The sequence below is a fragment of the Cygnus olor genome, chromosome 28, assembly GCF_009769625.2.
Source record: "Cygnus olor isolate bCygOlo1 chromosome 28, bCygOlo1.pri.v2, whole genome shotgun sequence".
NCBI lineage: Eukaryota > Metazoa > Chordata > Aves > Anseriformes > Anatidae > Cygnus > Cygnus olor.
The window spans coordinates 857006-882815 of NC_049196.1; the positions used below are offsets into that span (position 1 = coordinate 857006).

The window sequence follows — 25810 nt, forward strand, 5'->3', positions numbered from 1 at the left end:
AAATGGGTGCGGGGAGGCGCTGGGGGCCGAGCCCGGAGGGTACGCACCCAACGCACCCAACGCACCCAACGCACCCACACCACGCCCCGTGCACCCAACGCGCCCACACCCCGCTCGCCGCACCCAGCACCGCCCGGCCTCGCTGCGGGACGGCGGCCTCGGCCTCGGGGACCCCCCCCCCGCCGTGCGGGCGCGCAGCCACCATGAAGCGCGTCTTCTCCTGCTCCAGCTCGCCCGTGGCGGTGAGTCGCGGGGACCGGGGGTGTCCTGGGGTTGGGGACCCCCCCCGAGGTGCCCAGCAGGACGTAGGGGGGCTGGGGACCCTGCTGCTGGGGTGCCTTGGGAGCGCTGGGGGTGCTCCTGTGGGGCACGGGCGGGGGGTTGCGGGGGTCCCCTGCCACCAGACAGCCCCCGGTGCACGGAGGGGTCACCCCAGCGCGGGTCCCCGTTGCACCCTAATGCTTGGCCCCAAACCTGGTCCCGATGGCAACAGTCTGGGGGCTGGATCCTAATGCTCGCCACCAAACTGGTCCCAGTGCCGGTCCCGGTCCCGGTGCTGGTCCCGGTGCCCACCCACAGCGGTCGCAGCGCCTGGTACGGCGGCACCCCGACAAACCGGGCGTGCAGGCGCAGGCAGGGACACGCTCAGGTGCCACCGCCCGGCTCCCCGGGTGCCACCGGTCCCGGCGTGGGGTCCCCGTGTCCCCATGTCCCCGTCCTTTTCGGGGGGGGGGGTGCAGGGAGGCTGCTGCGGAACGAGAAGGGAAACTGAGGCAGGGCCCCGTGCCCCCCCCCTAAGCGCTGCGGGCAGAGGCACGCCCCGAAATATGGGTCAGCCTCAAGGTGTTGCGCAAAGGGACGGGGACATGGGGGCACCCCAAAACCAGGGCCAGGCTGAACCGAGCCTTTGGGGTCAGAGCACAGCGGGTGCTCGGAGGGGGGGGGGTCCCATCCCCGCAGCCCCCCCCCCCCCGCCCCGAGCTGCCCGCCCCCCACCCAGGCTCAGCGCTGGAGCAAGCGGGACCAGAAGCTGCTGGAGGCGGTGGAGAGGGGCGACGTGGGCAGGGTGGGCGCCCTCGCCTCCCGCAGAGCCGCCCGGCCCGCCAAGCTCAACGCCACGGGGCAATCTGCGTACGTACGGCCCCCCGCACGCCTCGGGGACACGGGGGGGGGGGGGGGGCCGGGGGGGTCAGGGCACTGCTGCTGGGACCCCTGGGTGGCAGCCGCCCCTCGCCCCCTTGCAGCCTTCACCTGGCCGCCGCCAAGGGGCTGACCGAGTGCCTGACGCTGCTGCTGGCCCACGGGGCCCCCCGCCGACGCGCAGAATGATGACGGTGAGCGGGGGGCACCGCGGGGACCCCGCCCTTGTGCCCCAGTTTGGGGGGATGTGGCCAGATCTGTGCTGAGGCCGTGTCCAGTACCCGGCCCCGGTGTCCCCTTGGGGTGTCCGGGAGCGCACGTCTTGCAGGGCCAGGGTGTGGGGTCCTCGGGGTCCCAGGGGTGCGGGGTCCCTGTGTTTGCAGCTGGGGGGGGGGCTCTCCAGTGGCCACGTCCTTGGTGTCCCCCCCTCGGTGTCCCCGCGGCCCCCGGTGCCAGCTGCTCTTGCAGGCAGCACCGCGCTGCACCTGGCCACCATCGCCTGCCAGCCCCAGTGCGTCAAGGTCCTGCTGCAGGTATCGGCCCCGCGGGGACGGGGATGGGGACAGGGATAGGGACACGATGGGGACATGATGGGGACACGGTGGGGACACGATGGGGACAGGGATGGGGACACGATGGGGACAGGGATGGGTGGGGATGGAGACGGGACGGGGACGGGAGTGGGGATGAGGACAGGGATGGAGGTAGAGGGGGATGAGGGACAGGGACGGGAATGGGGACAGGGATGGGGACAAGGGAAGGGGTGAGGAAAGGGATGGGGACAGGAACGGGGCTGGAGAGGGAGGTGGGGATGGGGATGGGAATAAACGCGAGACCGAGACTGGGATGAGGATGAGGATGGGGACAGGGACAGGGATGGGAACAAGGACAGGGATGGAGATGAGAACTGGGATAAGGATGGGGACAAGGATGGGGACGGGACAGAAACGAGGCTGATGATTGGGACGAGAAGAGGGATGTGGACGGGGATGAGGATGGGGACAGGGACGGGGGCACAGGGCAGGACCCCCAGGCCCCTTCCCGTGTCCCCATCCCCCACAGTACGGCGCCGACACGCGCCACATGGACGGGCAGCACCGCACCCCCCTGCACTGGGCCGGTGAGTGCCGGGGGGCCCTGGGCTGGGACGGGCGGGGGGCTTCACCCTTCGGCCCCCCCAGGGGAGCCGGCCCCATGCTGACACTGCCCCCCTGCAGCCTCCTCGGGCTGCGCCTCCAGCGTGCTGCTGCTCTGCGCCCACGGGGCCCCGCTGGACGTCGCCGATGCCGTGAGCGGGGACTGGGGGGGTGGCAGGGACCTGGGGGGGTGACGGGGTCCTGGGGGTGGCCAGGGCTGACGGCGGCTCTGTGCCCCCCCAGCACGGCCAGACGCCCCTGATGCTGGCGGCGCGGGGGAACCACGCCGTCGTCTGCGCCCAGCTCCTGCAGAGCGGCGCCGACCCCGACCTCACCGACAGGGACAAGAAGTGAGCGGCCCTGGGGACAGGGGGAGGGCTCGTGGGGTGGGGGGCGGGGATCTGGGGGCTCTACTCACCCACCCACGTGTGGGGACTGTGCTGCTTCCTGGGGCACCATGGAAGCGCCCCGTGCGATGGCAGCCCCGACGGGGTCCTTGGTCTCCGAGGGGCACCGGTGCGGGGAGCAGTCCCTTGGGAGCGGGGTTACGGGGGGAATATGATATATAGGGTTGGGGAGGGGGCTGTGCCACCGTGTCCCCGTGCCACCTTGTCCCCGTGCCACTGCACCCTTGTGCCACCGAGCCCTTGTACCACCGTGGCCCTGTGCCGCCATGTCCCCGTGCCCCCGTGCCTTTGTACCCCCGTGCCTTTGTGCCCCCGTGCCACCCCACTGTCCCTGTCCCCATCCCTCAGGACAGCCCTGGTCCTGGCCCGCGAGCACGGTGGCATGGAGGCAGCTGCACAGCTCCTGCGCCACGGGGCCGAGGAGCGTGGGGGCCACGACGCCCGGCACGGCCGCAGCCACGCGCACCGAGGTGAGCCCCCCGCTGTGCCCCCGCGGCCTCCCTCGGTGGTTTTTATCAGAAAAAGGGGGAAAAGAGGTCTTTTTTTCTTCTCGTTCTGCCGGCAGAGAACGGATCTGGTGGCGCTGGGGACCCCGAGCTGCAGGTAGGGGGCTCGGGGTGGGGGGCAGCACCCCGGTCCCTGGGGAACCACGGTGCGGCTGGGGGCTGCACCCCGCTGCCTCGGCCCGCAGGTTCCCCCGGGCCGTAGCAGCAGCAGCGAGGAGGAGGAGGAGGAGAAAAAGGAGAAAGAGGAGGAAAAGGAGCAGCAGGGTGAGCGTTGCACCCGGCGGGTGACGGTGCTGCGGCAGGAGCACACCCAGCGCGCCCCTGCCCCCAGCATCCACCAGCGGGTGCAGGACCCGGCGTGGCCCCCACCCGGCACCAGCAGCGCGGCCGAGGATGAGGATGATGAGGAAGGCCCCTGCCTCGCCCCGCCGGCCAAGCACGTGCAGGAGCTGGCGAGGAGGAAGGCTGAGGAAGAGGCCGAGCCCGCGGGTGCTGTGCGCAGCAGCCTGGCGGCGCCGGGGCTGGAGCAGGCGCTGAGCCAAGCCGACGGGACCTACGGCAGGGGGCTGGGGGGGACCCGCACCCCCCAGGAGGGAGCGGGACGGGGCGCAGAGGCGGAGGGCAGGAGGCCAGGCTTGGAGCAGGAGGTGCAGGAGCTGAAGGAGCGCAACGGGAGCCTCCTGGGCGAACTGGCCCGGCTGGGCCGCGAGCGGGAGAGGCTGCGGGAGGAGCTGCGGGCGCTGCGGGAGCGGGACCCCGGTGCGGGGCTGGTGGTGGAAGCGGGGACCCGGGTGGCCACCATGGCCCGGGCACTGGAGGCCAAGCGGGAGGAGGCAACGAGGCTGCGGCGGAGGCTGGCGGGGCAGCGGCAGGAGCTGGAGGCGCTGCGGGACCGCCTGGGCCAGGGGGTGCAGGATGAGGCCGGCGGCCCCCGCACTGATGCCTGCGTCCTGCGGGAGCTGCAGCGGCGGCTGGAGGCGCTGCTGAGGTCCCAGCACGAGGCCCTGCAGCTCGTGGCGGAGATGGAGGCCGAGGAGGCCGCGGGGAGAGGAGGCCGCCCCGGCGAGGATGGGGACGTCGGAGAGGGGCCGCAGGGCGAGGGGACGGGGGGGCTCAGCACCGCGCCAGGCACCCGGCCGGGGGAACCGGAGGCTGCTGGGGGGGCGCGGGTGCTGCAGGAGAGGCTGGAGGAGGCCAGGGCTGAGGCCAGGCGCTGGGAGGCCGCCGCCGCCGCCGAGCGCAGGGCCAAGGAGCAGGCGGAAGCCAGGGAGGCCGAGCGGGAGCAGGAGGCGCGGGAGTTGCGGGAGAAGGTGCAGGGGCTGGAGAGGACCCTGGGGAGGCTCAGCGCCAGGGTGGGCGAGCTCAGCGCCGCCCTCCGGGACAGGGAGGCCAAGGTGAGGCTGGGCTGCTGCCCCCTTCCCGTCACCATCCCTTCCCCATCGCTGCCTGTCCCCTCCCCATCCCTGCGCCCATCGTTGCCGCTGGCCCCTTCCCAGTGCTGTCCCCGTCACTGGCCCCGTCCCACTGCCAGCCCTTTCCCATCACCGCCCCAATCCTATCGCTGGCCCCTTCCCGTCACTGTCCCCATCACCATCCCTCTCCCATCACTGTCCCCATCACTGTCCCATCCCCATCACCATCCTGTTCCCATCCCATCCCGGTCCCCATCCCATTGCTGTCCCCATCAGTGTCCCATTCCCATCCCATCCTTGTCCCTATCACTACCCCATTCCCATCCCATCCCATCCCATTCCCATCCCTGTCCCCATCACCATCCCGTTACAGTCCCATTCCCATCCCCATCACCATCCCATCCCCATCCTGCCCCCATCCCCACCCTATTCCCCCTCTCCCCTTTCCCACCCCACCCTCCCTTGGGGCTGGGACCCCTGGGGGGGCCGAGCCACCCCCGGCACCGGGCATAACAGAGCTGTGTCCCCATGGCCGTGTCCCCGTGGCCATGTCCCCGTGGCCGTGTCCCAGACCAAGCAGCTGCTGGCAGAGGCGGAGGCGCTGGCGGCGGCGGTGCTGGCGGCGCGCAGCGACAGCGCCCGGCTGCGGCTGCAGCTCCAGGTGGGGCCGGGTCCCCGCGTGTCCCCCCCCCGCCCCCCTGACCCCCAGCCCATCCCCGTGCCCACCTCGTCCCCGTGCCCCCAGGTGCAGCAGAAAGCCCATCGGGACGTGGTGGCCGTGTACCGGAGCCACCTGCTCAGCGCCGCTCAGGTAGGAGCCCGCGCTCCTGTTTTGGGTGGAATTTCTGCGGAATTGGGTCAGGCAAAAAAGTTTGTGTATTTTTTTTTTTTGGGGGGGGGGGTGCCCCCGCTATCCCCTTGCTGCTGCTCCCGCAGGGCTTCATGGACGAGGCGGTGCACGGGCGGCTGCTGCGCATCCTGCGGATGGAGGAGCGAGGGCAGGATCCGGCCCGGCATTAAAGCAGAGCTGGCGGCCCCACAGCGCCTCGTCCTTGGGGTCGGGGGCGTGGGGAGGGGATGGGGGTCTATGGGGGGGGGGAAGACCCTGTGGGGTCTGACACCGGTGGAGGGCTCAGGGTGGCCAATTACGGCCCCGCAGAGGCCGGCCCCACAAAGTCCTGGCCCCACAGAAGCCAAGTCCACAGCGTCCCGGCCCCACAGAAAGCTGGCCCTACAGCATCCCAGTCCCACAGTGTCCCAGCCCCACACCAGCCTGGCCCCACAGCATCCCATTCCCCGCAGAGTCCCGGTCCCCATAGAAGCCTGGCCCCACAGAGGCCCAGTCCCCAGCGCCCTGACCCCATAGAAACCTGGCCCTACAGTGTCCCAGCCCTACAGGAGCCCGGTCACGCAGGAATCCAGCTCCATAGAAGCCTGGCCCCGCAGACAACGACCCCACAGCATCCCGACCCCAGAGACTGACTCCACAGCGTCCCAACCCCACAGACAACTGGCACCACAGAGTCCCAGTCCCTACAGAGTCCTGGTCCCACAGAGGGCCGGTCCTCATAGAAACCTGGTTCCCATAGAAGCCGGCCCCACAGAAACCCACCCCATAAAACCCCTCCCCATAGAAGCTCGCCCCATAGAAACCCGGCCCCACAGAAGCCCACCCCACAGAAGCCCACCCCATAGAACCCCTCCCCATAGAAGTTCGCCCCTTAGAAGCCCACCCCATAGAAACCCAGCCCCACAGAAGCCCACCCTATACAAGCCCCCCCCCATAGAAGCCCACCCCACAGAAACCCAACCCCCATAGAAGCCCACCCCCATAGAAACCCGACCCCACAGAAGCCCCCCCCCCCCCCCCGCAACCCGGCCCCATAGAAGCCCACCCCATAGAACCCCTCCCTATAGAAGCCCGGCCCCCCAGCGCCCCCCAGCCCCATAGAATCCCCCCCATTCTCCCCCCCCCCCCCGTTGCGGCAGCGCCGGGCGCGGAGTTTCGCGACGCTCCCTGCCCGCGCCCCCCCCCCCCCCCCTTCTCCTTCCCCCCCCCCATCCCCGCCCCGCTGCGGCCGCGGCCGGGCGCGGAATTTGCCCCCGGTCCCTGGGCCCGGCCGCGGCTGCCATGTCCCAAGATGGCGGAGGCGGCGGAGCTGAAGGTGGGGGGGGGGGCGCGGGGGGCTGAGGGGACGTGTGGGGCCGGGGTCGGGGTCAGGCAGGGGGACGTGTGGGGCTGAGGGGGTCCGTGGGGATGGGGACAGGCAGCGGGGGGACGTGTGGGGCTGGGGGGGGCTGAGAGGACAGTGTCAGGCAGAGAGGGGACGTGTGGGGCTGGGGACAGGCAGCGGGGGGCTGTGGGGTTGTGGGGCTGAGGGGCTGGGGACAGGCAGCGAGGGGAGGTGTGGGGCCGTGGGGACGTGTGGGGCCGGGGACAGGCAGCGGGGGGACGTGGGGTTGTGGGGGCTGAGAGGCTGGGGACAGGCAGGGGGACGTGTGGGGCTGAGGGGGTCCGTGGGGCTGGGGACAGGCAGCGAGGGGTTGTGTGGGGCTGTGGGGCTAGGGTCAGGCAGTGGGGGGACGTGTGGGGCTGTGGGGCTGAGGAGAGGGGATCAGGCAGCGAGGGGATGTGTGGGGACAGGCACAGGCAGTGAGGGGTTGGGGGGCTGAAGGGACGGGGACGGGCAGTGGGGGGCTGTAGGGTTGTGGGGCTGAGGTGATAGGGTCGGGCAGTGGGGGGTCCTGTGGGGCTGTGTGGGGTTGTGTGGGGCTGTGGGGCTAGGCTCAGGCAGTGAGGGGCTAGGGTCAGGCAGTGGGGGGACGTAGGGGGCTGTAGGGACGCGTGGGGCTGAGGGAATGGGGTCAGGCAGCTGGGGGGGGGATGTGAGGGGCCGAGGGGTCTGTGGGGCTGGGGTTGGGCAGTGGGGGGCTCTGGCAGGGTCTGTGGGGCAGCTGGGGGGGTTCGTGGGGCTGGCAGCGAGGGGATGGTCGTCGAGTGTAGGGTACGGAGGGGGATCTGTGGGGCTGGGGGACTCCGAGGAGACGTGTGGGGCCGCGGGGAGGTGCGGGGGGGGGAGCGAGACAGCGCCGGCAGGCAGCCAGAGGCAGGTGTGGGGCAGCTTAGGGGGCTTTATAGGGGTGTGGGGGTGAAGAAGGTGGGCGCAGGACCCCCGGGGAGGTGGGGACGGGGCTGGGGTCCTGTCCTGGAGCAGCAGCGGGAGCCTCGCAGCCCCTCCGCGGAGCGCCCCGGGGGACTCGGGCACGCGGTGGCGGAGAGGAGCGAGGCGGTGGCAGTGCGGAGCCCCCCCCCCCCCGGCCCCATTGCGGGGGGAATTTCTGTGGGGCAGCGCCGTGGGGCGAGCAGGAGGAGCGGCGTGGCGATGCCACGGGCACGGCGCGGGACCCCCCCAGCGCCAGCGGCCGGCCGGGTTCCAGCCCCCGCCACTCTCTTTTTCTCGTTTTTAGGAGTCAGAGCGTGTAACCGCCCTTGCCCACCCGGCTGCGGAATAGGAAATTGCCCCCGGTAACTAATTCCAAAGCTGATTTTTTTTTTTTTTTTGGTCCTCGCTGGCGTTTGAGACGTTTTCCTGCAGGCCGTGCTGTAGGTCCGAGCTGGTCCCTGCGCCGGGACCACCGGGGCGCTGGGGCACTGGCACCTTTCTGGCAGCAGGAGCGTGGTTCCCCGGAGCAGTGCCTGCCTCTGACCTTTCCAGCAGCGCCCTGCCCAAATTTTGGTGCTGTTTCATGGCACGGTTTTCCTCCTTCCCCTAAAACCGTGCGTGGCTTCTCCGGGTCGACGGTAGGCTCCCTGCCAGGCGGCGCGGCATTAGTGACACCGGCAAGGGGTCCGAGCTCCAGTCCCGGTGCTCTGCGGTTTGGGGATGGGGCTGGCAGGCTGGGGGCAGCCCCCCTGCCTATCCATGCCCGCACAGGGGGGGCCAGGCACTGGTTTTGCTATTCCCGGGCGTTTTTGGGGCTCCCGCTCCACATCTCGGCTCCTCAGCCACCTCCCCGAGCCCCCCTCTGCCCTCCCAGCCCAGTGCTGCTTTGAGCCGTTCCCCATCTGGGTCTCGTTGTGCAAGCGAGCCGAGCCAGCCGAAAACGAGCTCATTTCTCCTTATAAAGCCCGCGCTTGGCCCGGACCCCTTCCTTTCTTCGGAGGCCAAAACGCTGGCGACTGCCCTGCGAGGAGAGGAGCCGGCAGCGGCCGCGGGCTCAGCCCGTGCCGGATGCGGCCCCGGGAGCACAGGGGGTGCTTTCCCCCCTGCTCTGCCCTCGGAGCAGCGATCCCGGCGGGTGCAGAGAAGAGCCCGGGGTGGAGGTGATGGGGGCATTTTGTGTTAGCGTCAAGCCTCTGAGCACCGCCGGTGTCCTGCTGCGGCTCCCCGGCGGTGACGGGCCGGTCCCGCGGGACCTCGACGTCCCTCTTCTTCGGGGGCACACGGTGCATCCTGCAGCCATGGGGTGCCTCCGGCAGCCCCAAACCCTTCTTTTTTTCCCCCACTGTCGGTCAGTGGGTGCCGTGACCTCCCCGTGCAGCTGCCCTGAAGCCTTCCTGGCAGGCCGGCAGCAATTAGTGCCGTAACGACCCCGCGCTGTAACGACCTCGAGTCTGGGAGCTGTGCACCCTCTGCGACCACAATTCCCCGTGGAACTCACGGGGGGACCTCGGTGCTCTTTGGGCTCTGCTCCGGTCGGTTTCCGAATCGGCCCCGCCGCGTGCCAGCGGGGGCAGCCCTCAGTCCCCGTCTCACGCGTCTCGTATCGGGGCTGAGGCAACCCGTACGGCTCCGGGTGCCCCCAGTGTCCCTTTGCACCGCGGGGAGTTGCCGGAGCCCCACGGGCAGCAGGAGCTGAGCCCCGGTGGGCATCGGTGGGGCCCGGGCATGCATCCTGCCAACGTGGTGGGTGCTGGCAGCGTGGTCCCAGTGGGCTCAGCCTCCCTCCACCAGCCCGTGGTGGCCTTTGAGGCTGTGCCGGTGCCGGAGGGCGACAAAACCTCGAGCTCTGAGCGCAAGAGTTTGAGGGGAGGCCACCCAACTGACCTTGGGGGACAGGGACGCGGCGCTTGGAGCTCCAAGCCCGGAGCAAAGCGCCCCAAAAGCCCCCGAATATTTCCACCTCCGCTGCCTCCCGGTTGGTCCGGCCGCGGCCCGGGGCTGGCGCGGCGGTGACGGCGCCCTTTTGCGTCTCTTGCAGCACATGGTTCTGAGCTTTAGGGTGTCGGAGCTCCAAGTGCTCCTGGGCTTCGCCGGGAGGAACAAGAGCGGGAGGAAGCACGAGCTGCTGGCCAAGGCGCTGCAGCTGCTCCGCTCCGGCTGCAGCCCGGCCGTGCAGATGAAGATCAAGGAGCTGTACCGCCGCAGGTTCCCCAGGAAAGCCCTGGCCCCCTCCGACCTCCCCGTGCTCCACGTCCCCCCGGGGCAGCTCCCCGCGGCCGCCGCGCTGCCTCCGAGCGCCGCCTGCCCCCTGCCCTACGAGCGCGGCGCGGCGCCGCTGCCGGCGGCCCTGCTGCCCCCGCTGCCCGCGCTGGGACCCAAGCGCGAGGCGGACGCCCCGCACCTGGCGCCGCCGGCCCACCCGGTGCACCCCGACGTGACCATGAGGAGGCTGCCCTTCTACGACGTCTACGACGAGCTGATAAAGCCCACCACGCTCGGTACGTGCCGGCGGCGGCCCCCCCGGGGTGGAGAGGTTGGTGACACGGCCAGGGGAGGTTTGGGAGCGTCCCCGCCCCCCCCCAAGCCCATTCGCGGTGGTGGCAGCGGTGCAGGGCGGCTCCAAGTGGGTTTGTGCCCTCCTGATGCCCCCGGGGGGGTTTTGGTCGGAGTTAGGGCAGGGTGCTGGGTCTGAACGGGCAGAACTCGGTCGATATTGGCCCAAAAAGACGAGGCGTGCTGTCCCTGGGGGGGTTCTGGCAGAGGCCCGTGGGCTCCGCGAGGTTTGTGGTGCCCGTGGCGCTGAGCGCCTTCGTTCCCCCCCCCCCCCCCCAGCGTCCACGAGCAGCCAGCGCTTCGAGGAGGCGCACTTCACCTTCGCGCTCACCCCGCAGCAGGTCCAGCAGATCCTCTCCTCACGGTGAGGGGTGTGGGGAACCGAGGGGGGGGTCCCGGGGCTGGGGGGAAGCAGGTCCTGCGTCCTGCCCACCCCTCGGCTCCGGCACCGGGGTGCCGGGGTGGGTGCCGGGCTGGTGGGAGGCGCGGTGCTGGCTCTGACGGCCCGTGGAGAGGGATTAATGGGAAAATGGGGTGAAAAAATGGTCCGGGGGGTAAAAAAAATGGTCCGGGGGGTAAAAAAAAATAAAAAAGGTCCTGGGGTCACCGCCTGGCACCGGTGAGGTGTTGGGCTGCTGGGGCTGTGGCCACCGCCGGCGGGCTGAGCGCCTTCCTTCTCGCAGAGACCTCCTGCCGGGTGCCAAGTGTGATTACACCGTCCAGGTGCAATTAAGGTAAGGCCCTAATTAAGCCCGCGTCCTCCTGATGAGTGCCCCCCCCCAGCCCGCTCCCCGAGCTGGTGCTCGCTTGTGCAGCGCTGCGGGGCCTGGGGCGCTCGGCACGGCGCGGCGGTCACCCCGGGCACCAAACCTGGGGAGCCCCAAACCGGGGGGTGCTGAGCCCCACGAGGCCAAGGGCGCCTGTCCTCGTCCCTCCCGCTGCCCCGTGCCCCTGCACGTGCTCATTTTTGAATAATTTCGGTGCAGCAGGGCTGGGTCTCGCTCCGAGCTTTGCGCCCTCGTGCGCAGCGCCCTCCGCTCCCCGCTCCATTTTTTGACCCGTTGCAAAAGGCAGAGCAAGAGGCCAAAAAAAAAAGCTTAAAACGTGAACGTTTTTCACTGTCCAACCCAGTCGCTGCTCTTAAAGATGCGAGGAGAGCAAGCAGGGAAATAAAAAAAGGGAAAAGTGGAAAAAATGGGTGGGGCCGGGGAGGCTCGCGCCTGATGCTCACCCCCTGGCAGAGCTCCCCCTTCCCCAAACGCCTTCCCCTCCCCAAAACGCCTCCCCTCCCTGAAATGCCACCCCAAAATGCCTCCCCAAAACACGTCCCCCCTCCCCGGGATGCCTCCCCCTTCCCCAAAATTCCCCTCTCTTTCTCCCCCCTGCCCCGCAGGTTCTGCCTGTGCGAGACCAGCTGTCCCCAGGAGGATTACTTCCCTCCCAATTTGTTCGTCAAGGTCAACGGCAAGCTCTGCCCCCTGCCCGTGAGTAAATCTTGGATCCCGTGGGCTGAACCCTGCCCGTTCCTCACTGTGATGCCCGGGGGGGGTCAGAGGCTGTCGGGGCACGAGGCCGGGGTCGCGGCGGCGCTCAGGGACCCAAGCTTGGGGGACCCGGGGAGGATTTGGGGTTAAGAGGCTCCGGGATGCGTTGTGAAGCATCCAGGGGTGTGCCGTGCCATGGGGACGCGGGGCTGGGGGTTCTCCTACGGGGCCTGACCCCCCCCAGGGGGGGATTTCCTTCGCTATAGGAAACCTTTCCTTCCCGGCAGGGCTACCTCCCGCCCACGAAGAACGGGGCCGAGCCGAAGCGCCCGAGCCGCCCCGTCAACATCACGCCCCTGGCGCGGCTCTCGGCCACCGTCCCCAACACGATCGTCGTCAACTGGTCCGCGGAGTTCGGCCGGGTGGGTGAGCAGCGCCTGGGGAGGGCGATGAAATGAACCCAGATAAAATTAAATAACGACAACCCCCCCCCCCCCCTCCCCCCAGGCAGCAGCAGCAGCGCGGCCTCCGCGCCGCACGCCGCAGACGTTCCCCGCGGGGTGCTGGCGCCGGGGGGGGGGGGACGTGGGGCTGTATTTAGGGGCACGGCCCCCGGGGCTGAGCCGCGGCGCCTCTCCCGCAGCACTACTCGCTGTCGGTGTACCTGGTGAAGCAGCTGACGTCGGTGACCCTGCTGCAGAAGCTGCGCGCCAAGGGCATCCGCAACCCCGACCACTCGCGAGCCCTGAGTAAGTGCCTGGGGGGGCCGTGGGGCAGGTGGGGGTCCCTGTGCCCGTGGGGCAGAGCACGCAGGGGCTCCTGGTGCCCGTGGGGCAGAGCACGTGGGGGTTGCCGGTGCCCACGGGGCAGGGCAGATCAGTGCGAGCACGCAGGGGCTCCCAGTGCCCGTCCCTTCCCAGCCCACCTGCCCCTTAAGCCCCCTTTTCCCGAGCGTGGAGGCTGCGAGGACCATGGATTTCCTTCATCCTCGAGCAAGGCTCTGAGCCCAGCTGCCCCTCGGAGCGCCGCCCGGCCCCGGTTTTATTTCGGACACGTTTGCCCCTGTGAGGGCCGTGGGAGCGGTGCCGGGGTGCGCACAGCCCCTCTGGGCACCGTTTGCTCCATCCAAACCTTTCCTCCTGCGCTGCCCCTCTGCAGGCAGCCTGCAAAATCCTGCCTGTAAGGGCAGGGGCTGGCAGAATCCGTGGGGCAGGGGCTGTCTCCGTGCCGCGGCCGTTAACAGCTGTTAACCCTGCAGTTTGGGTAACGAGGGTCACGGTGCGAGTTAAAATCATGTCTGTGCATACGTGTGTGGGTAAAAGAAGGCAGGCGCTGACAGCAGAGCTCTTTTTTTCCCCTCTCCTTTCAGTCAAGGAAAAGCTGACGGCCGACCCCGACAGCGAGATAGCCACGACCAGCTTGCGCGTCTCCCTCATGTGCCCGGTACGTCCCGGCGTCCCCCCCCCCCCTCTATGAGACCACGGTTCGTGCTGCTGCGGTCCCCCCCACCAGTGGTAAAGGAAGCCCCGAGCCCCCCGTGGCAGCAGAGCCGTCCCTCCGTACCCTAAAATTGCCAGAATCAGCCCAAACTGCCGGGCTAACCATGCCGCCCGCTGCCCGACCCTTGTCGTTCACCTTGCGCCCTACATTTGTTGGAGGGGGGAGCGAGCCCGGGGGGGAAATGGCCAAACCCCCCCCAGGAAAGCTCCATTTCCCTTGCATGTTAACCCTCCCCTGATGTTTAATTGAACTTCTCGGTGGCCGTGCTGGTGGCAGGAGGGGAGCAGGACCCTTGGGGCCGTGAGGAGGGGTCGCACGCGGCCGAGCTCACTCATTTCCCTTCCTGCCCCCCAGCTGGGCAAGATGAGGCTGGTGGTGCCCTGCCGAGCCACCACCTGCACCCACCTGCAGTGCTTCGACGCGGCGCTGTACCTCCAGATGAACGAGAAGAAGCCCACCTGGACCTGCCCCGTGTGCGACAAGAAGGCCCCATACGACAACCTGATCATCGACGGGTGAGCCGGGCGCGCCGGGGCGGGGGGGGGGTCACAGCTCCTGCTCCAGCTGGTCCCCCGCTGCTCACGTACGTGGGCTGCAGCCCCGAGTGACCGAAAACCTGATTTCCATCCCCTGAACTGCTCTCGTGCCAATCTGGAGAGGTTTCCCCGAAGAACAAGGAGCCTTTGTCCGAATCTTGGCCTCCTTGCCGCGGTCCCTGCAGGGGCAGTGTCGGGGGGAGCTGCTCGGGCAGGGCCCTGCCGTGTGCCGGGAGCCACGGGCTGGGTTTCGGAGCAGTATTTATTTGTCTTACGTCTTTGACCACCAGCTCAGGGTCGTCCCAGCCCCGTGTGTCCCCGTTTTTATGCCTGGGTCCTGGTGGCGTCTGCCCTCCCCAGCTCACCCTCTCCCCCCCACAGGTTGTTCATGGAAATCCTGAACTCCTGCACAGACTGCGACGAGATCCAGTTCATGGAGGACGGCTCCTGGTGCCCCATGAGGCCCAGGAAGGAGAGCCAGGAGGTGTGCCAGCCGGCTGCCTTCAGTGGGATCGAGGGTATGGGCGCTGCGGTCACCGAGCCCTTCTCGGACACCTCGTTTTTGCCAAAGCCACTGTTACAGAGAGCCTTTGGGACCTCAGTTGCCCCCTGGGGTGACAAAAATGCTGCTAGGAGCAGGGACCTGGCCCCGGGAGCGAGGGTGCTGCTCCTCTGGGCCCCGCCGTGGGCCTGGTGCTGGCTCTGCAAGCCCTGGGACAGGGCCGTGGTGCTCGTGGGGGGGGGGCAGCATCCTGCCGGCCTCCGCTTCTGAGCCTCAGCCCTTTGCCTCCGCAGCCGCCTCCGTGTACACGGTGAGCCCCGAGGGCAAGAACCCCGTGGAAGGCAGGAGGAAGGTGGAGGTCATCGATCTCACCCTGGACAGCTCGTCCGACGAGGAGGAGCCACCCACCAAGAAGCAGCGCCCGGCCTCCGGCGGGGCTCTGCCCGCAGCGCCCGGCCCCAAGGGGTAAGGCAGCGCCGGGAGCCCCCCAACCCTGCCCCACTGGGACCCCCCTGCCCCACCAGGACCCTCACGTGTGCCTGGTGCTGAGCCCCCAGTGCCCTGAGCACTGCTCGTCCCTCCTGTGCCCCCAGGGGTGGAGGCAGGGGTCGTCGTCCTCCGCAGCACCGCCGAGGCCGGGTTTTTATTTCCCTGCGAAGCGCCCGGGGAGCTCTGCCCTCAGCCTCCTCCTTTTGGGGGCTCCTCACCCCCTCTCTCTCTCTCTCTCGCAGGGTGCTCAGCGTTGACCCCCGGCCGTCCTCCGTGCTCCGCAGCCCCCCCGCGGCCGCGCTCGGCAGCGACTACCTCCCCGGCCTCCCCGGCCACGAGTACCGCACGTCCTACCCAGCGCCGGCGGAGCTGCAAGGTAACGGGGCCCAGGGGCTGCTCCTGCACGTGCACGGCCGTCCTGGTGCCCACACGGCTGTCGTGGGGTCCACGCGGCCATACTGGGGGGCTGCCCGGCCGTCCTGGTGGCCACATGGCTGTACTGGTGGCAGCACAGCCATCCTGGTGGCCGCACAGCCATCCTGGGGGCCACACGGCTGTATTGGTGGCCGTACCAGTTTACCAGGTTGCCGAGCTGCCAGGTACCGGGGTTGTAGGAGCAGAGTTGGTGCTGGTTCCTGGTGCTGGGAGCAGCCCGAACCCGTCTGCTGCTGTCCCTGCGTTGGCACCGTTTGGCTCCCCGTCCTGCCAGAGGTTTATTCACCACCAGGAGATTTATTTTCCCCCCTTTTGTTTCTCTAGGTCTGGATTTGTTTTCCTTCCTTCAAAGTGAAAATCAGGTATGGTTTTTTTTGGTTTCTTTTTCCTTTTTTTTCTTTTTTTTTTTTTTTTTCTCCTTGCCTGGTTTCTCCTGACGCGGGGTTTTTCTCCCGCTCGGCAGCACTACAGCCCCTCCGTCATCACCTCCCTGGACGAGCAGGACGCTCTCAGCCACTTCTTCCAGTACCGAGGCGCCTCCGGCCACTTCATCAACATGAGTCCCCTGGGCCCCGTGATGGGGACGCCCCACGGCGCCGGCAGCCCGGCCGCCGGCCGCATCAGCAGCATCGTCTCCGCCGGTGCGCTGCGCGAGAGCCATGGGCACGGCGGCACCGTGGGCGGCAGCGCCGCGCTCCCGGGCTGCCGGCCAGACATCATCTCCCTGGACTGACCCGCGCCGTGGCCGCCGTTCCTCTGCCGGGGCCGGGAGGCGAGGGCAGGCTTCCAGGAGCTGCCTTGGGGCTGGACGGACCCCACCACGCGCCCCGCTGGGGCTGCGGCTCCTCCCCAGTGCCCCCAGGGCTCGTGCCGGGGGCTGCCGGCGTGCCCGGTCCACGGCTGTAGCTGTGTGCACACTCCTTAGCACGCCGGGGGCTGGGGAGCACCCCTGGCCGGAGGTTAGCTGCCCCCCTGCCTTTAAGGAGGTGTTTTAAGGCCGTTTATATCCTGTAGGGTCCTGCTCCGTAGAGCTGGGGGTGATGGCTCGCCTGTCCTCGCCCCGCTGGCCGCGAGCGCTGCAGCGTGTCCTGCCCTGCCCCGGCTGCGCCTCCGGCCCTGCTCCCCCCCGGTCCTGGAAGCAAATCGAGCTCCTGCCGGGTGGAAGGAGGAGGAAGCAGGGGGGAGAAGCTCACCGCTGAGACGTAGCAGCCGTGGGGCTGAGCCACTGAGGGTTTGACGAAGGAACAGCCTGGGGGGGGACACCGTGGCCGAGCTGTGCCTCTGGAGGGCACGGGCAGGGCAGGGGCGCTGCGCCCCAGCCAGAATCGGGCTCTGCTCGCAGGACCAGAGGCGCACGAGGGACTTGGTCTGGTCCTGACCTGTGGCAGGGCCTTCACCTGCATCGCTCCCGGCAGACACTCGTCTGTCCTGACGCTCGTCTGTCTGTCCTCACGGGGAGCAGTGGTGGGGAAGGCGTCACCGCCCCGTGGCTCTCCTGCCCAAGCCCTGGCTGGAAATTCCTCAGTTTTAATGAAAAAAACGCAACGAGGGCAGGGAGCAGACCCTGGGGGGGGCCATGCTGGAGGAGGCTGCGCCCCCACCCCACCCCCCCCACCCCCCCACCCCGGGACCAGCCACAGCCCCTGGCTGCGGTTTCAGCCCCAGGTTTGTGTTCTGCAGGTGTTTTTTTTGGGGGGGGTTGGGGAGCCCCACGGGCAGGAGGGCGGCAGCGCAGCGCCCCGACCACGCCGCTGCCCCCAGGCTCAGCGCTGTCTGTTGTAATTCCGCTGTATTTTTCAGAACTGTAGATTTGTTTCCCTCCTTTTAAACACTTCCAGCACAGACCTGTACAGAGAACAGATGATCTATATTTTCAGTTGCAGCTTTTGTACATAGGAAACTCCAAAGACTTCCCTCCTGGCGCGCCTAGGCGAGGACTGAAGGAAGGCTGCGCTGACCCCAGCGGGGCTTGCGCGGCGCCCATTGCACAAATTATTTATGTATTTAAACTTAGTTTGTAACCCTCACAGCGACGTCCCTGCTGCCTTCTGAGTGTCCTGGCTGAACTGGGGCTTGCTCAGCCCCGCCAGCTCCCTGTGGCCCTGCTCTGTTCCCGATTTCTGGAGCAAGAGGCCTGGGGGGGCGTGATGCGAGGCCAGGCTGGCGGGGGGGGGGGGGGGGGGGGGGGGGGGGGGGGGGACAGGCAGCACAAGTAGCAATTGTGTTTTTTTTTTTAAGCACCTTTTTTAACTGCTCCTTGGCTGAGTTTTAAGGCAGAGCACCACCCGCGCCCGTGTGTTGGGCCGGGGGAGCAGCGCACAGTATTCTGCTTGGAAGGTTTCTTACTTCTTGTATCGTACCCGCGGTGACTATGCCAATGCAATAAAATCAATAAACCACAGCACCGAGCCGGGGGCGCCTCGCCTGCATCGCACGGCTGTGCCGGGGTGGGGGACCCAAACCCCGGCTGTGTAACGCAGGGGCTGGGGGCACCCGGCCCCCATGGGAGGACAGAGAGCGCTGGGCACTGCTTTCCCCTTTGAAAGCTCTGTGGGGGACGGGGGGGTGGCAGCTCCCGAAATCCCATTTTGGGGGGGGGGGGGGATTTGTGTGCAGCCAGCGTCACCCCGGTGCTGCCCTGAGGGTCCCTCTCCCACTGAGGGGGTGAGGGCAGGAGCGGCCCCAGCCCCGCTTGCCGCAGGCTCCCTTTTGCCCCCTGCCTCTACCCCACATCCCGGGGGGCAGCGTCGTGGGGGCACGTCCCCCGTTGGGCCCCGAGCTCTGCGACCCCGAGCAGTGGCTGCAGCACGCAGCCGGCCACGAGCAGAACCGTCCAGCCACCACCGCTCATCGGGGACCCCGGGCTCTCTCTCCCGGGGACCCCTCTGCCCTCTCCCCCCCCAAGTCACCCCCCTGTCCTCCCATCCTCCCCTCTCCCTCCCCACACCAGGATGCGTGCCCACCACCCACGGCCCCGTCGCAGCAGAGCGCAGCCCCTGGGTGCAATCCCTTTATTCCTGGCCCCGCGGCGCTGCCTCAGGGCCCGGCTGGCCCCCGCTCCCCCCCCCGGGCCTCCAACCAGAGCCGAAGGGCGAACTTGGTGCCGGTGCTGACGCGCTCCACGTCCTCCCCCTCGGCCGGCGCCGTGTTCAGCAGCGTGGCCGTGGGGAGCTGCGTGGCGCGGGGCGAGCCCCCGCTCACCTCCGTGATGCTGGGAGGGGGGGGGGACAACGGTCACGGGAGCTGCTCCTGCCCCCCCCCCCCCCCATGGCTCCCTTCTCCCCCAGCCTCACCTGACGGAGGCCGGCAGCGTGCCAGGGACGCTTCCCGACCTCCCCGCGCCGTCCTCGGTGGCTGCGATGGCCTCCAGGACGTGCGGCTCCAGCCAGGCGTAGGCGCTCACCTCGCTCTCGCTGGGGCTGATCCTGGCCTGAAACCCAAAGCAGCGCTGGGGGGGGGGGGGGGGGGGGGGGGCAAGGAAAAAAAAAAGGGGGAAAAAGGGGGAAAAAGGGGGAAAAAGGGGGAAAAAGGGGGAAAAAGGGGGAAAAAGGGGCTCACCTCCAGCTCCTCGTGGGGCTCCTCGGAGCGCAGCAGCAGGTAGGCAACGACGTGGTGGCGGCGCGGCAGCCCCCGACTCAGCATGGGGGGGTACACGGACTGCGGGGGGGGGGGGTGGTCAGTGGGGGGGGGGGCACCACGGTGAGGCAGGGGAAGGGGGGATGAGGGGGGGGGGCCGTTACCTCCCAGAGGCCGAGCAGCCTCCAGGTGAAGGTGCCGGCTGCCAGGCGCAGCCCCGTCTCCTCCTGCAGCTCGCGCAGCCCCACGGCCAGCAGCTGCGGATGACGGGGGGCGGGGGGGGGTCAGGCACCCGCCCAGCCCCCCCAGGAGACCCCCAGGAGCCCCCCCCGGGAGCCCCCCGCGCTGTCCCCACCGGCCTCACCTCCTCATCGGGCTCCACGTGCCCACCTGCAGGGGAGGGAGAGCGGCTTGGAGGCACCCGGGGATGGGGATTTGGGGGTCGGGTGGGGTGGGGTGGGGTGGGGTGAGGGGGGGGGGGTCCACACCCCTGTGCCCCCCCTCTCCCCCACCCCGAGGCTCACCGGGCGGCACCCAGACGTTGGGGAAGCCGCGGAGGCCGGCGGCGCGGCGGGTGAGCAGGATGCGGCCGGTGCCCGCCTGCAGCAGCACGGCCACCGCGGCCTCCACGCCAAGGCCTCGCAGCTCGGCGGCCGGCTGCGCCCCCAGGAGCTTGGCGGGGCAGAACGAGGGTCTCTGGGGGGGCGGGGGGGGGGGGGTCAGGGGATGGATGGGGACACCCGGTGTTCGTGTGTGTCCCCCCCACCCCCCCCCCGGCCTTTACGCACCCGGAGGACGGTCTCGGTGGAGCCGGGGAAGGCGGCGTCGGCCAGGACGAAGCAGCCGCGCTGCAGCCCGCAGCTCACGGCCGCCGCGTCCTCGTGCGGGGCGCAGAAGGCGCCGGTGACGCTCTAAGGACGGGGGGGGGGGGGCGAGCCCCAGCAATGAGGGGGGGGGGTCGAGGGGGGGTCAAGCGGGGTCGGGGGGGTCGAGGGGGTGTCGGGGGGGGTCAAGGGGGGGGTCGGGGGGGCGACACCCGCTGCCTCCTGCGCACCCCTCGCCTGGCACCCCCCCGCTGCACGCCCCCAAGCTGTGCCCTCCCCCCCGTGCCCCCCCCCCTTGCTGCACCCCCCCCCGTTCCATGCTCAGAGCCGCCCCCCCCCCCGCCAATCCGGCCTTGCACCCCCCCCCCGACCCCCCTCCCGCCCAATGCCCCCCCCCTTTGCTCCCCCCGCCAAGGCCCCCCCTGCACTCTCACCCCCCCAAAGCCCCTCCCTTACTCTCCTCCCCCCGACACCCCCCCCAAAGTCCCCCCCTTTGCTCTCCCCCCCCCCATCTTTCTGCCCCCCCCCCTCCGCCCCCCCCCGTACCTGCCCGAAACGCGCCGCCCCCCCCTCCCCGCCGCGCCGCACGTGCACGAGCACGCGCCCCAGCCCCGCCATGGGCGCTGCCCCCCCCAGCACAACACCCGGTGGGCGGGGCTTCCAGCCGGGGTGGGCGGGGCTTCGCCCACGGGGGGCGTGGCCTCCGAATGGGGTGGGCGGGGCGACGGCAGGCCCGGGGGGGGCCACAAGGAGGGGGCCACAAGGGGGGGTCAAGGGGGGGGCACGGACAAAGCGGGGCCACAAGGGGGGGGGGGGGCCACAAAGGGGGCCACAAGGCGGGAGGGCACAAGGGGGGAGACACGGGGGGGGGGGCCACAAGGGGGGGGCACTCGAAGCAGGTGGGGGCTGTCCCCAGCCCCCCCCAACCCCCCCCCCAGGACGCTGCGGTGACAATTGGGGTCCCTGTGCCCAGCAGGCAGCAGCTCGGGGGGGGCGGGGGGGTCACTTTATTGTCCTTAGTGGGGGGGGGGGGGGGCACAAAGGGGGGGGCGGGCAGCGCGCTCAGGGCTTCTTGACGGTGCTGTCGATGAAGGACTCCAGCACGAAGATGGTCTCGTCCACCTGGTTCTCGCTGGCGTCCAGCCTGGGGGCGAGAGGGGGTGGTTGGAGGCCGGGGGGGGTGGCGGCGAAGGGCTGGGGGTGCCCCCCCCCCCCAACCCCCGGGGGGGGTCACTCACTTGTTGACGTTGCGCTTGAGGTTCTCCAGCTGCTGCCGCTCGGGGGCCGTGATCATCTCCTCGATCTCCTGCAGCTGCGCGGCCTCCGCGCCCGTGGCCTGCATGGAGGCCAGGATGGCCTCCACCCGCTGCGACTTCTCCAGCAGCCGCCTGCGGGGGCGGAAACCACCCCGCTGGGGGGCAGAGCTCCTCGTCTGTGTGGCCCCCCCCCCCCCCCCCCCAAGGTTCTGCGACCCCCCCGTGGCCCCGCTCACTTGTTCTCCTTGGTCTCGAACTGGCGCCGCTCCATCAGGTTGGCCACGCTCTGCGGGGGAGGAAGGGGACGGGGGGGGAGGAAGGGGACGGGGGGGGAGGAAGGGGACGGGGGGGGGAGGAAGGGGACGGGGGGGGAGGAGGGGGACGGGGGGGGAGGAAGGGGACGGGGGGGGAGGAAGGGGATGGGGGGAGAGGAAGGGGACGGGGGGGGGGAGGGAGAAGATGGTGGGGGAGCTGCTCGAGGCACGGGGGGGCCTGGCAGTAGGGGGATAAAAGCCTTCAGGCCGTTCCCCCCCTGCTTGGGGATGGGGTTAGAGGGGATCGGAGGGGATCGGAGCGTCCTGGTGGCTACTGGGGGGACAAGGGGGGGGGCGCGGGCAGCACCGCGGGGCCGCACCTTGTAGCAGCGGTGCAGCAGCATGCGCGCGGCGGACGGGACGTTCACCGTGTAGAGGTAGAAGGTGCGCGAGGGCGCGTGGTCCGGCGTCTTGGGAATCTCCTGGGGAAGGGGGAGGACTTCGCGGGCGGCCCGGGGCGCGGCGTTTTCCTGGCGGCACGCAGGGATCGCGGCGTCCCCGGTCGCGGAGCTCGCCCCCGCTCACCTGCAGGGCCACGAAGTTCTCGGACAGCATCTTGTACAGCATCTCCTTGGCCTCCTTGGCCGGGATCATGGCGAAGTCCTCCACCTGCTTCTGCTCCAAGTGCTTCTTGCGCAGGAGCAGGCGGAATATCCTGGCGCAGCGGGACCCGAACCTGAGGGGGAAGGGGGAAGAGATCGGCGGGCGCAGGCGGAGGCAGGAACGGGTCGGAAAGTCCCCGGGTTGCCGCTTTACCTCTCCTCTACGATGGACTCCAGGGTGGCCGTGGCCAGAGAGGCGAGAGCCTTGTGAAGATCTGTGCGGGATCCGCGTCAAGGGCCAGCAGCAGCGCTCGGGGCTCGTTTTACACCCAGGGGAACCCCGGTGGGGCTGCCTGGGGCTGCTCCCCCCCCCCCAAAGGATACTGACGGTGTACATGCCCCCGCCGCTGTCCCCCGATTTGCCCACGAACTCGAGCTAGGAGAAAAGACCAAACCCAAGAGCTCAGGACGTCCCGAGGCATTAAAAACCCGATCGGCGTAAAACCTCGCTTACCAAAGTCACTTGACGCACAACAGAGATTTCCCCCCCCCCCTCCCAAAAAAAAAACCCCTCTTTCCTCTTAAGAGCCTGAGGACACTGCCCAAATATTTTTAACGCGAGGAGCTTCGCTTTTTGTATCCTTTAAGAGACGGCAGAAAAAGGTTTTTCCCTCGGCCCCACACCCCCCTGGCACGCGACGAGGCGAGGACACGGAGCGGGGGCGGCACAGGGACGTGGGGGTGGGGGTGGGGGGCGTCCCTCACCGGGTCGTCAGCGAGCAGGGTGAGGTACTGGTCCAAAACCTGCTTCGTGACGTTGTACCCGGCTGGAAGCGACCGGAAGATCTGCGAGAGGGGGGGGGAAAAAAACAGCCAAAAAAGACAAAAAAAAAACAAACAACAAAACAGAGGAAAATCAACCGAAGCGCGAGGAGGGCGGAGGCGGCTCCCACGGGGCGGGCACGGACCTCGTTGGAGGAGAGCGGCTGCGTGTAGGGCGCGCCGGACGAGGTGGTGACCTCGCTCATGCGCAGCATCGTCCGCACGATCTCGCTGCTGGTCTGCGCGGGGGGGGGGGGGGAGGACGCGGCCGGGGGCGAGGGGGGTCCCGGCCTCACGGAGCCCCCCGACGCCCGCCGGACCACCCCCGATCCCCCCGCCAGCCTGGGCCAGGGCAGGGTTTGAAGCCTCCCCCACCGCGGTTACGGCCGCGGAGACGCTGAGCCCGGGCAGCAGGAGGCTTCTGGAAGCTTCCCCGGACCTGATCCATGCGGTTGGCCACGGCGCTGACGATGGCCTGGTCGCGGAAGTGCTGGTGGAAGCGCTCGAGGTTCACTTGCCAGTAGATGCCGTCGTCGGGCGGGGGCTGCGGGGACAGGGCCAGCAGAGGGTCCGCAGAACGGCGGCGGCGGTCCCGGCCCCCCTGGGAGGCTGGGGCTGGGAAGGTGCTGGAGCCCCGAGCCCCCGAGCTCGGAGCCAGGAGCTCAGCACGGGGCAGGATGGGGACCGGGGCGTGTCCCCGGGGCAGAGGTGACGCTTGACGAAGCGGCGGCCCCAGCTCTGACGCGCGGCCCCCCCCGGAGCCGAGGGAGCTTCGGGGCTCCAGACCCCTCCAGTACCTCGGTGCCCTCCGCATCCTGCTTCTGCTTCTTCGCCCTGCGCCCGCCGTCCTCCTCCTCGTCGCACGACCGCCTCCGCTTTCCCCGCCCTGCCAGAAAAAAAAAAAAAAGCAGCGAGAACAGGACAAAGGGGTTTTGCCTTCCCGAAAAAAAAAGCCGCGCCACGGCGTCGGTGCCCAGCGGTGCCGAGCTTCCCGAGCACCCCGGGGCGCCCCCTCACCGGTGAGGTTGAGCCGGGGCACGGCGTACGTGTCCTTCTCGTTCAGCACCAAGGTGGGCGCGGGGGCGGGCGGCGCCGCGGGGCCCTGGGGGGCTTCGGGCAGCAGCGGGCACCTCCGCACCAGGTGCGTGTCCGCCAGGCGCACGAAGGTGCTCGAGACGTCGGCGTACTCCATGGTCCTGCCGTCTGCGGGGACGGAGCGGGCGGCGTCAGGCCCAGCACCCTCAGGCTCCGGGGGCGCGCCCAACAGGGCCAGGAGCAGCCCAGTTCCACCAGGGTTCTCTGCGCCAGCCGCGCTCACGCTGCCCCCGACAGCGCCTTCACCGAGTGCCGTCGGCCGCGGCCCCGCCCGCCCGCCCCCGGCTCCGTTCCCCGAGGGCCGCCGGCAGCCCCCCCCCCCCCCCCCCACCTTCCATGGTTTCGGTGAGCCTGTCGGCGACCTTCCTCACCGCCGCGCTCATCGTCATCTTGCCGTTGAGGAGCAGCTCCTCGACGAGGAGCTCGCCCGTGTCGCCGTAGAGGGTCTTGGCGGCGTAGATGTACCGCGGGTAGCGGAGGATCCTCAGCACCCGCTCGCCCCGCGCCTCGTACTCCACCGCGCCGCGCTTCTGCAGCTGGAAGGTCGCCAGGTTGTGCTGGAGGAGGACGCACAGGGCCTTCTTCACCTGCACGCGGTTGAGGGGGGCGGGGGGGGGCCTCGGTTACGCGGGGGGAGCCCCGAACGGCACCCTCGGGGCTCCTCGTCCCCGCTCAGGGTGGTCGCAGCGCGTTTCTTCCACCTACGGCCACCAAAATTCCCCGCCCCCCCCCCCCCCCCAACCGGGCGCGGCTCCGCAGGTTGACCGCGGGGGTTTGGCCGCGGGGGGACCCTGCGGGGCCCCCTCCTCGCTGCCCCGCTGGGTGAGGCAGGGGAAACGTGAACCTTCTGCTCCTGCCGCCACCCCTTCGGGCCTCCCGCGGCCCGCACGCATCCCCTGCCCCTCCGACGGGCACCCCCTGCCTCCGCTCCCCGCATTTAAACCCCGCTCCGCCCCTTCGCGGGCCCTTTTACGGGAGGTCGCGAACCACCTCCGCCCCTGAAGAAACCCTACTCGGCGTTTTTATACCCAGCCACGTCCCGCTTTGCCCTTTCCGAGGTGTTCCCGGGAGTTTCTCCAGCTTCGCGCTGGGCCCCGAGGGGACCAGGGGCGTCCCCGAGCGCCTCGGGCGGCGCCGGGGCCGGGGCCGTACCTGCTCCAGCGACAGCCCCGTGTCGCCCACGAGCATCCGCAGCGGCTGCGCGCCCGCCCTGACGAGCAGCGTGCCCACCCGCTCCACGATCTCGCCGAAGTGCTCCCGCAGCAGCAGGGAGCACAGCTTGATCTCGGCCTGGGTCATCCCCGCCGCGTCTCCACGGGCACGCGGTGGGGGGGGGGGGGGAGGGGGGTCCGGCGGGGTCTCGACGGGCCTGGACGGGCACGTGGAGCCCGGTGGGGTCGCGCTGCTGCTGCCTGCAGAGCCCCGGGACGGCCGGTCCCAAACGGAGGCGACCCTACGAAAACAAAGATTTAGGGAAAGCAGCCGGTGCCACCGGGTGTCCCACACCCCGGGGTACCCCTGTCCCCACGTCCCCCACCCTGGGGTGTCCCCGTCCCTGTGTCCTCCACCCCATTGTGCCTCTGTCCCCGTGCCCCCCACCCTGGGGTGCCCCCGTCCCCACATCCCCCCCCCCGGGGTGCCCCTGTCCCTGTGCCCCCCACCCCGGGGTGCCCCCATCCTCGTGCCCCTGTCCCCATGTCCCCCACCCTTGGGTGCCCCCATCCCCATGCCCCTGTTCCCGTGCCCCCCACCCCCTTGTGTCCCTGTCCCCGTCCCCATGTCCCCCTCCCCGGGGTCCCCCTGTCCCCGTGTCCCTGTCCCCGTTCCCCCCACCCTGTTGTGCCCCTGTCCCCATCCCCGTATCCCCCACCCTTGGGTGCCCCCATCCCTGTATCCCCGTCCCTGTCTCCCCCACCCCGGGGTGCCCCCTTCCCCCCCCCCCCGCCCCGGGCCGCCGCCCTGCCCCAGGCCCGCTCTCACCCAGGCCCAACGCCTAGGCCCCGACCCGCCCCATAGCAACCACCACTTCCGCCCTCCCGCCCTCTACTTCCGGCCCCCACAGCCTCCACTTCCGCCTTCCCTCTGCCCCCCCCAGCTCCTCCTCGCCTGCTCTGGAG

The 25810-nt window shown here is 69.7% G+C and overlaps 4 protein-coding genes across 10 annotated transcripts; 2 read left to right on the forward strand and 2 right to left on the reverse strand.

Annotated features, from left to right (window-relative positions):
• Window positions 1–40: 40 nt before the first annotated feature.
• ANKRD35 (ankyrin repeat domain 35) lies at window positions 41–6487 on the forward strand. The gene is made up of 14 exons (XM_040538871.1): window positions 41–242; window positions 1001–1131; window positions 1245–1334; window positions 1609–1673; window positions 2203–2260; window positions 2358–2428; window positions 2520–2626; window positions 3032–3153; window positions 3249–3286; window positions 3375–4583; window positions 5173–5262; window positions 5347–5412; window positions 5538–5855; window positions 6124–6487. The coding sequence occupies exons 5-13, from the start codon at window positions 2224–2226 to the stop codon at window positions 5619–5621; spliced, it is 1824 nt and encodes a 607-aa protein (XP_040394805.1). The 5' UTR covers window positions 41–242; window positions 1001–1131; window positions 1245–1334; window positions 1609–1673; window positions 2203–2223; the 3' UTR covers window positions 5622–5855; window positions 6124–6487.
• Window positions 6488–6664: 177 nt separating this feature from the next.
• Window positions 6665–16521, forward strand: PIAS3 (protein inhibitor of activated STAT 3). 3 transcript variants are annotated; one of them, XM_040538869.1, is made up of 15 exons: window positions 6667–6766; window positions 8070–8127; window positions 9804–10263; window positions 10598–10682; window positions 11002–11052; window positions 11712–11802; window positions 12090–12224; window positions 12446–12551; window positions 13172–13245; window positions 13657–13817; window positions 14220–14356; window positions 14634–14805; window positions 15072–15205; window positions 15589–15626; window positions 15728–16521. In XM_040538869.1, exons 3-15 carry the CDS (start codon window positions 9807–9809, stop codon window positions 15995–15997), a joined length of 1911 nt encoding a protein of 636 aa, XP_040394803.1. In that variant the 5' UTR covers window positions 6667–6766; window positions 8070–8127; window positions 9804–9806; the 3' UTR covers window positions 15998–16521. The 3 variants fall into 3 exon arrangements, with proteins under 3 accessions (XP_040394802.1, XP_040394803.1, XP_040394804.1); XM_040538868.1 differs by lacking the exon at window positions 8070–8127 and having other exon boundaries at window positions 6665–6766; XM_040538870.1 differs by lacking the exon at window positions 6667–6766 and having other exon boundaries at window positions 7932–8127.
• Window positions 16522–17112: 591 nt separating this feature from the next.
• Window positions 17113–20333, reverse strand: NUDT17 (nudix hydrolase 17). Of its 2 annotated transcripts, none has more exons than XM_040538880.1 (8): window positions 20211–20297; window positions 19629–19751; window positions 19365–19536; window positions 19205–19230; window positions 19005–19097; window positions 18823–18921; window positions 18558–18694; window positions 17113–17633 (listed from the first exon to the last, which is right to left on the reverse strand). In XM_040538880.1, exons 1-8 carry the CDS (start codon window positions 20280–20282, stop codon window positions 17498–17500), a joined length of 858 nt encoding a protein of 285 aa, XP_040394814.1. In that variant the 5' UTR covers window positions 20283–20297; the 3' UTR covers window positions 17113–17497. The 2 variants fall into 2 exon arrangements, with proteins under 2 accessions (XP_040394814.1, XP_040394813.1); XM_040538879.1 differs by lacking the exon at window positions 17113–17633 and adding an exon at window positions 18262–18475 and having other exon boundaries at window positions 20211–20333.
• A 325-nt stretch (window positions 20334–20658) lies between these two features.
• On the reverse strand, window positions 20659–25739 carry POLR3C (RNA polymerase III subunit C). 4 transcript variants are annotated; one of them, XR_005814924.1, is made up of 15 exons: window positions 25674–25739; window positions 24846–25146; window positions 24025–24280; window positions 23616–23801; window positions 23396–23484; window positions 23038–23142; window positions 22745–22837; window positions 22542–22622; window positions 22161–22212; window positions 21991–22051; window positions 21760–21910; window positions 21555–21656; window positions 21157–21206; window positions 20903–21075; window positions 20659–20808 (listed from the first exon to the last, which is right to left on the reverse strand). XR_005814924.1 is itself a non-coding variant. In XM_040538876.1 (15 exons), exons 2-15 carry the CDS (start codon window positions 24990–24992, stop codon window positions 20727–20729), a joined length of 1605 nt encoding a protein of 534 aa, XP_040394810.1. In that variant the 5' UTR covers window positions 24993–25146; window positions 25674–25739; the 3' UTR covers window positions 20659–20726. The 4 variants fall into 4 exon arrangements, 3 of the variants coding, with proteins under 3 accessions (XP_040394810.1, XP_040394809.1, XP_040394808.1); XM_040538876.1 differs by having other exon boundaries at window positions 20903–21052; XM_040538875.1 differs by having other exon boundaries at window positions 22165–22212; window positions 22542–22837.
• Between the last annotated feature and the right edge of the window lie 71 nt (window positions 25740–25810).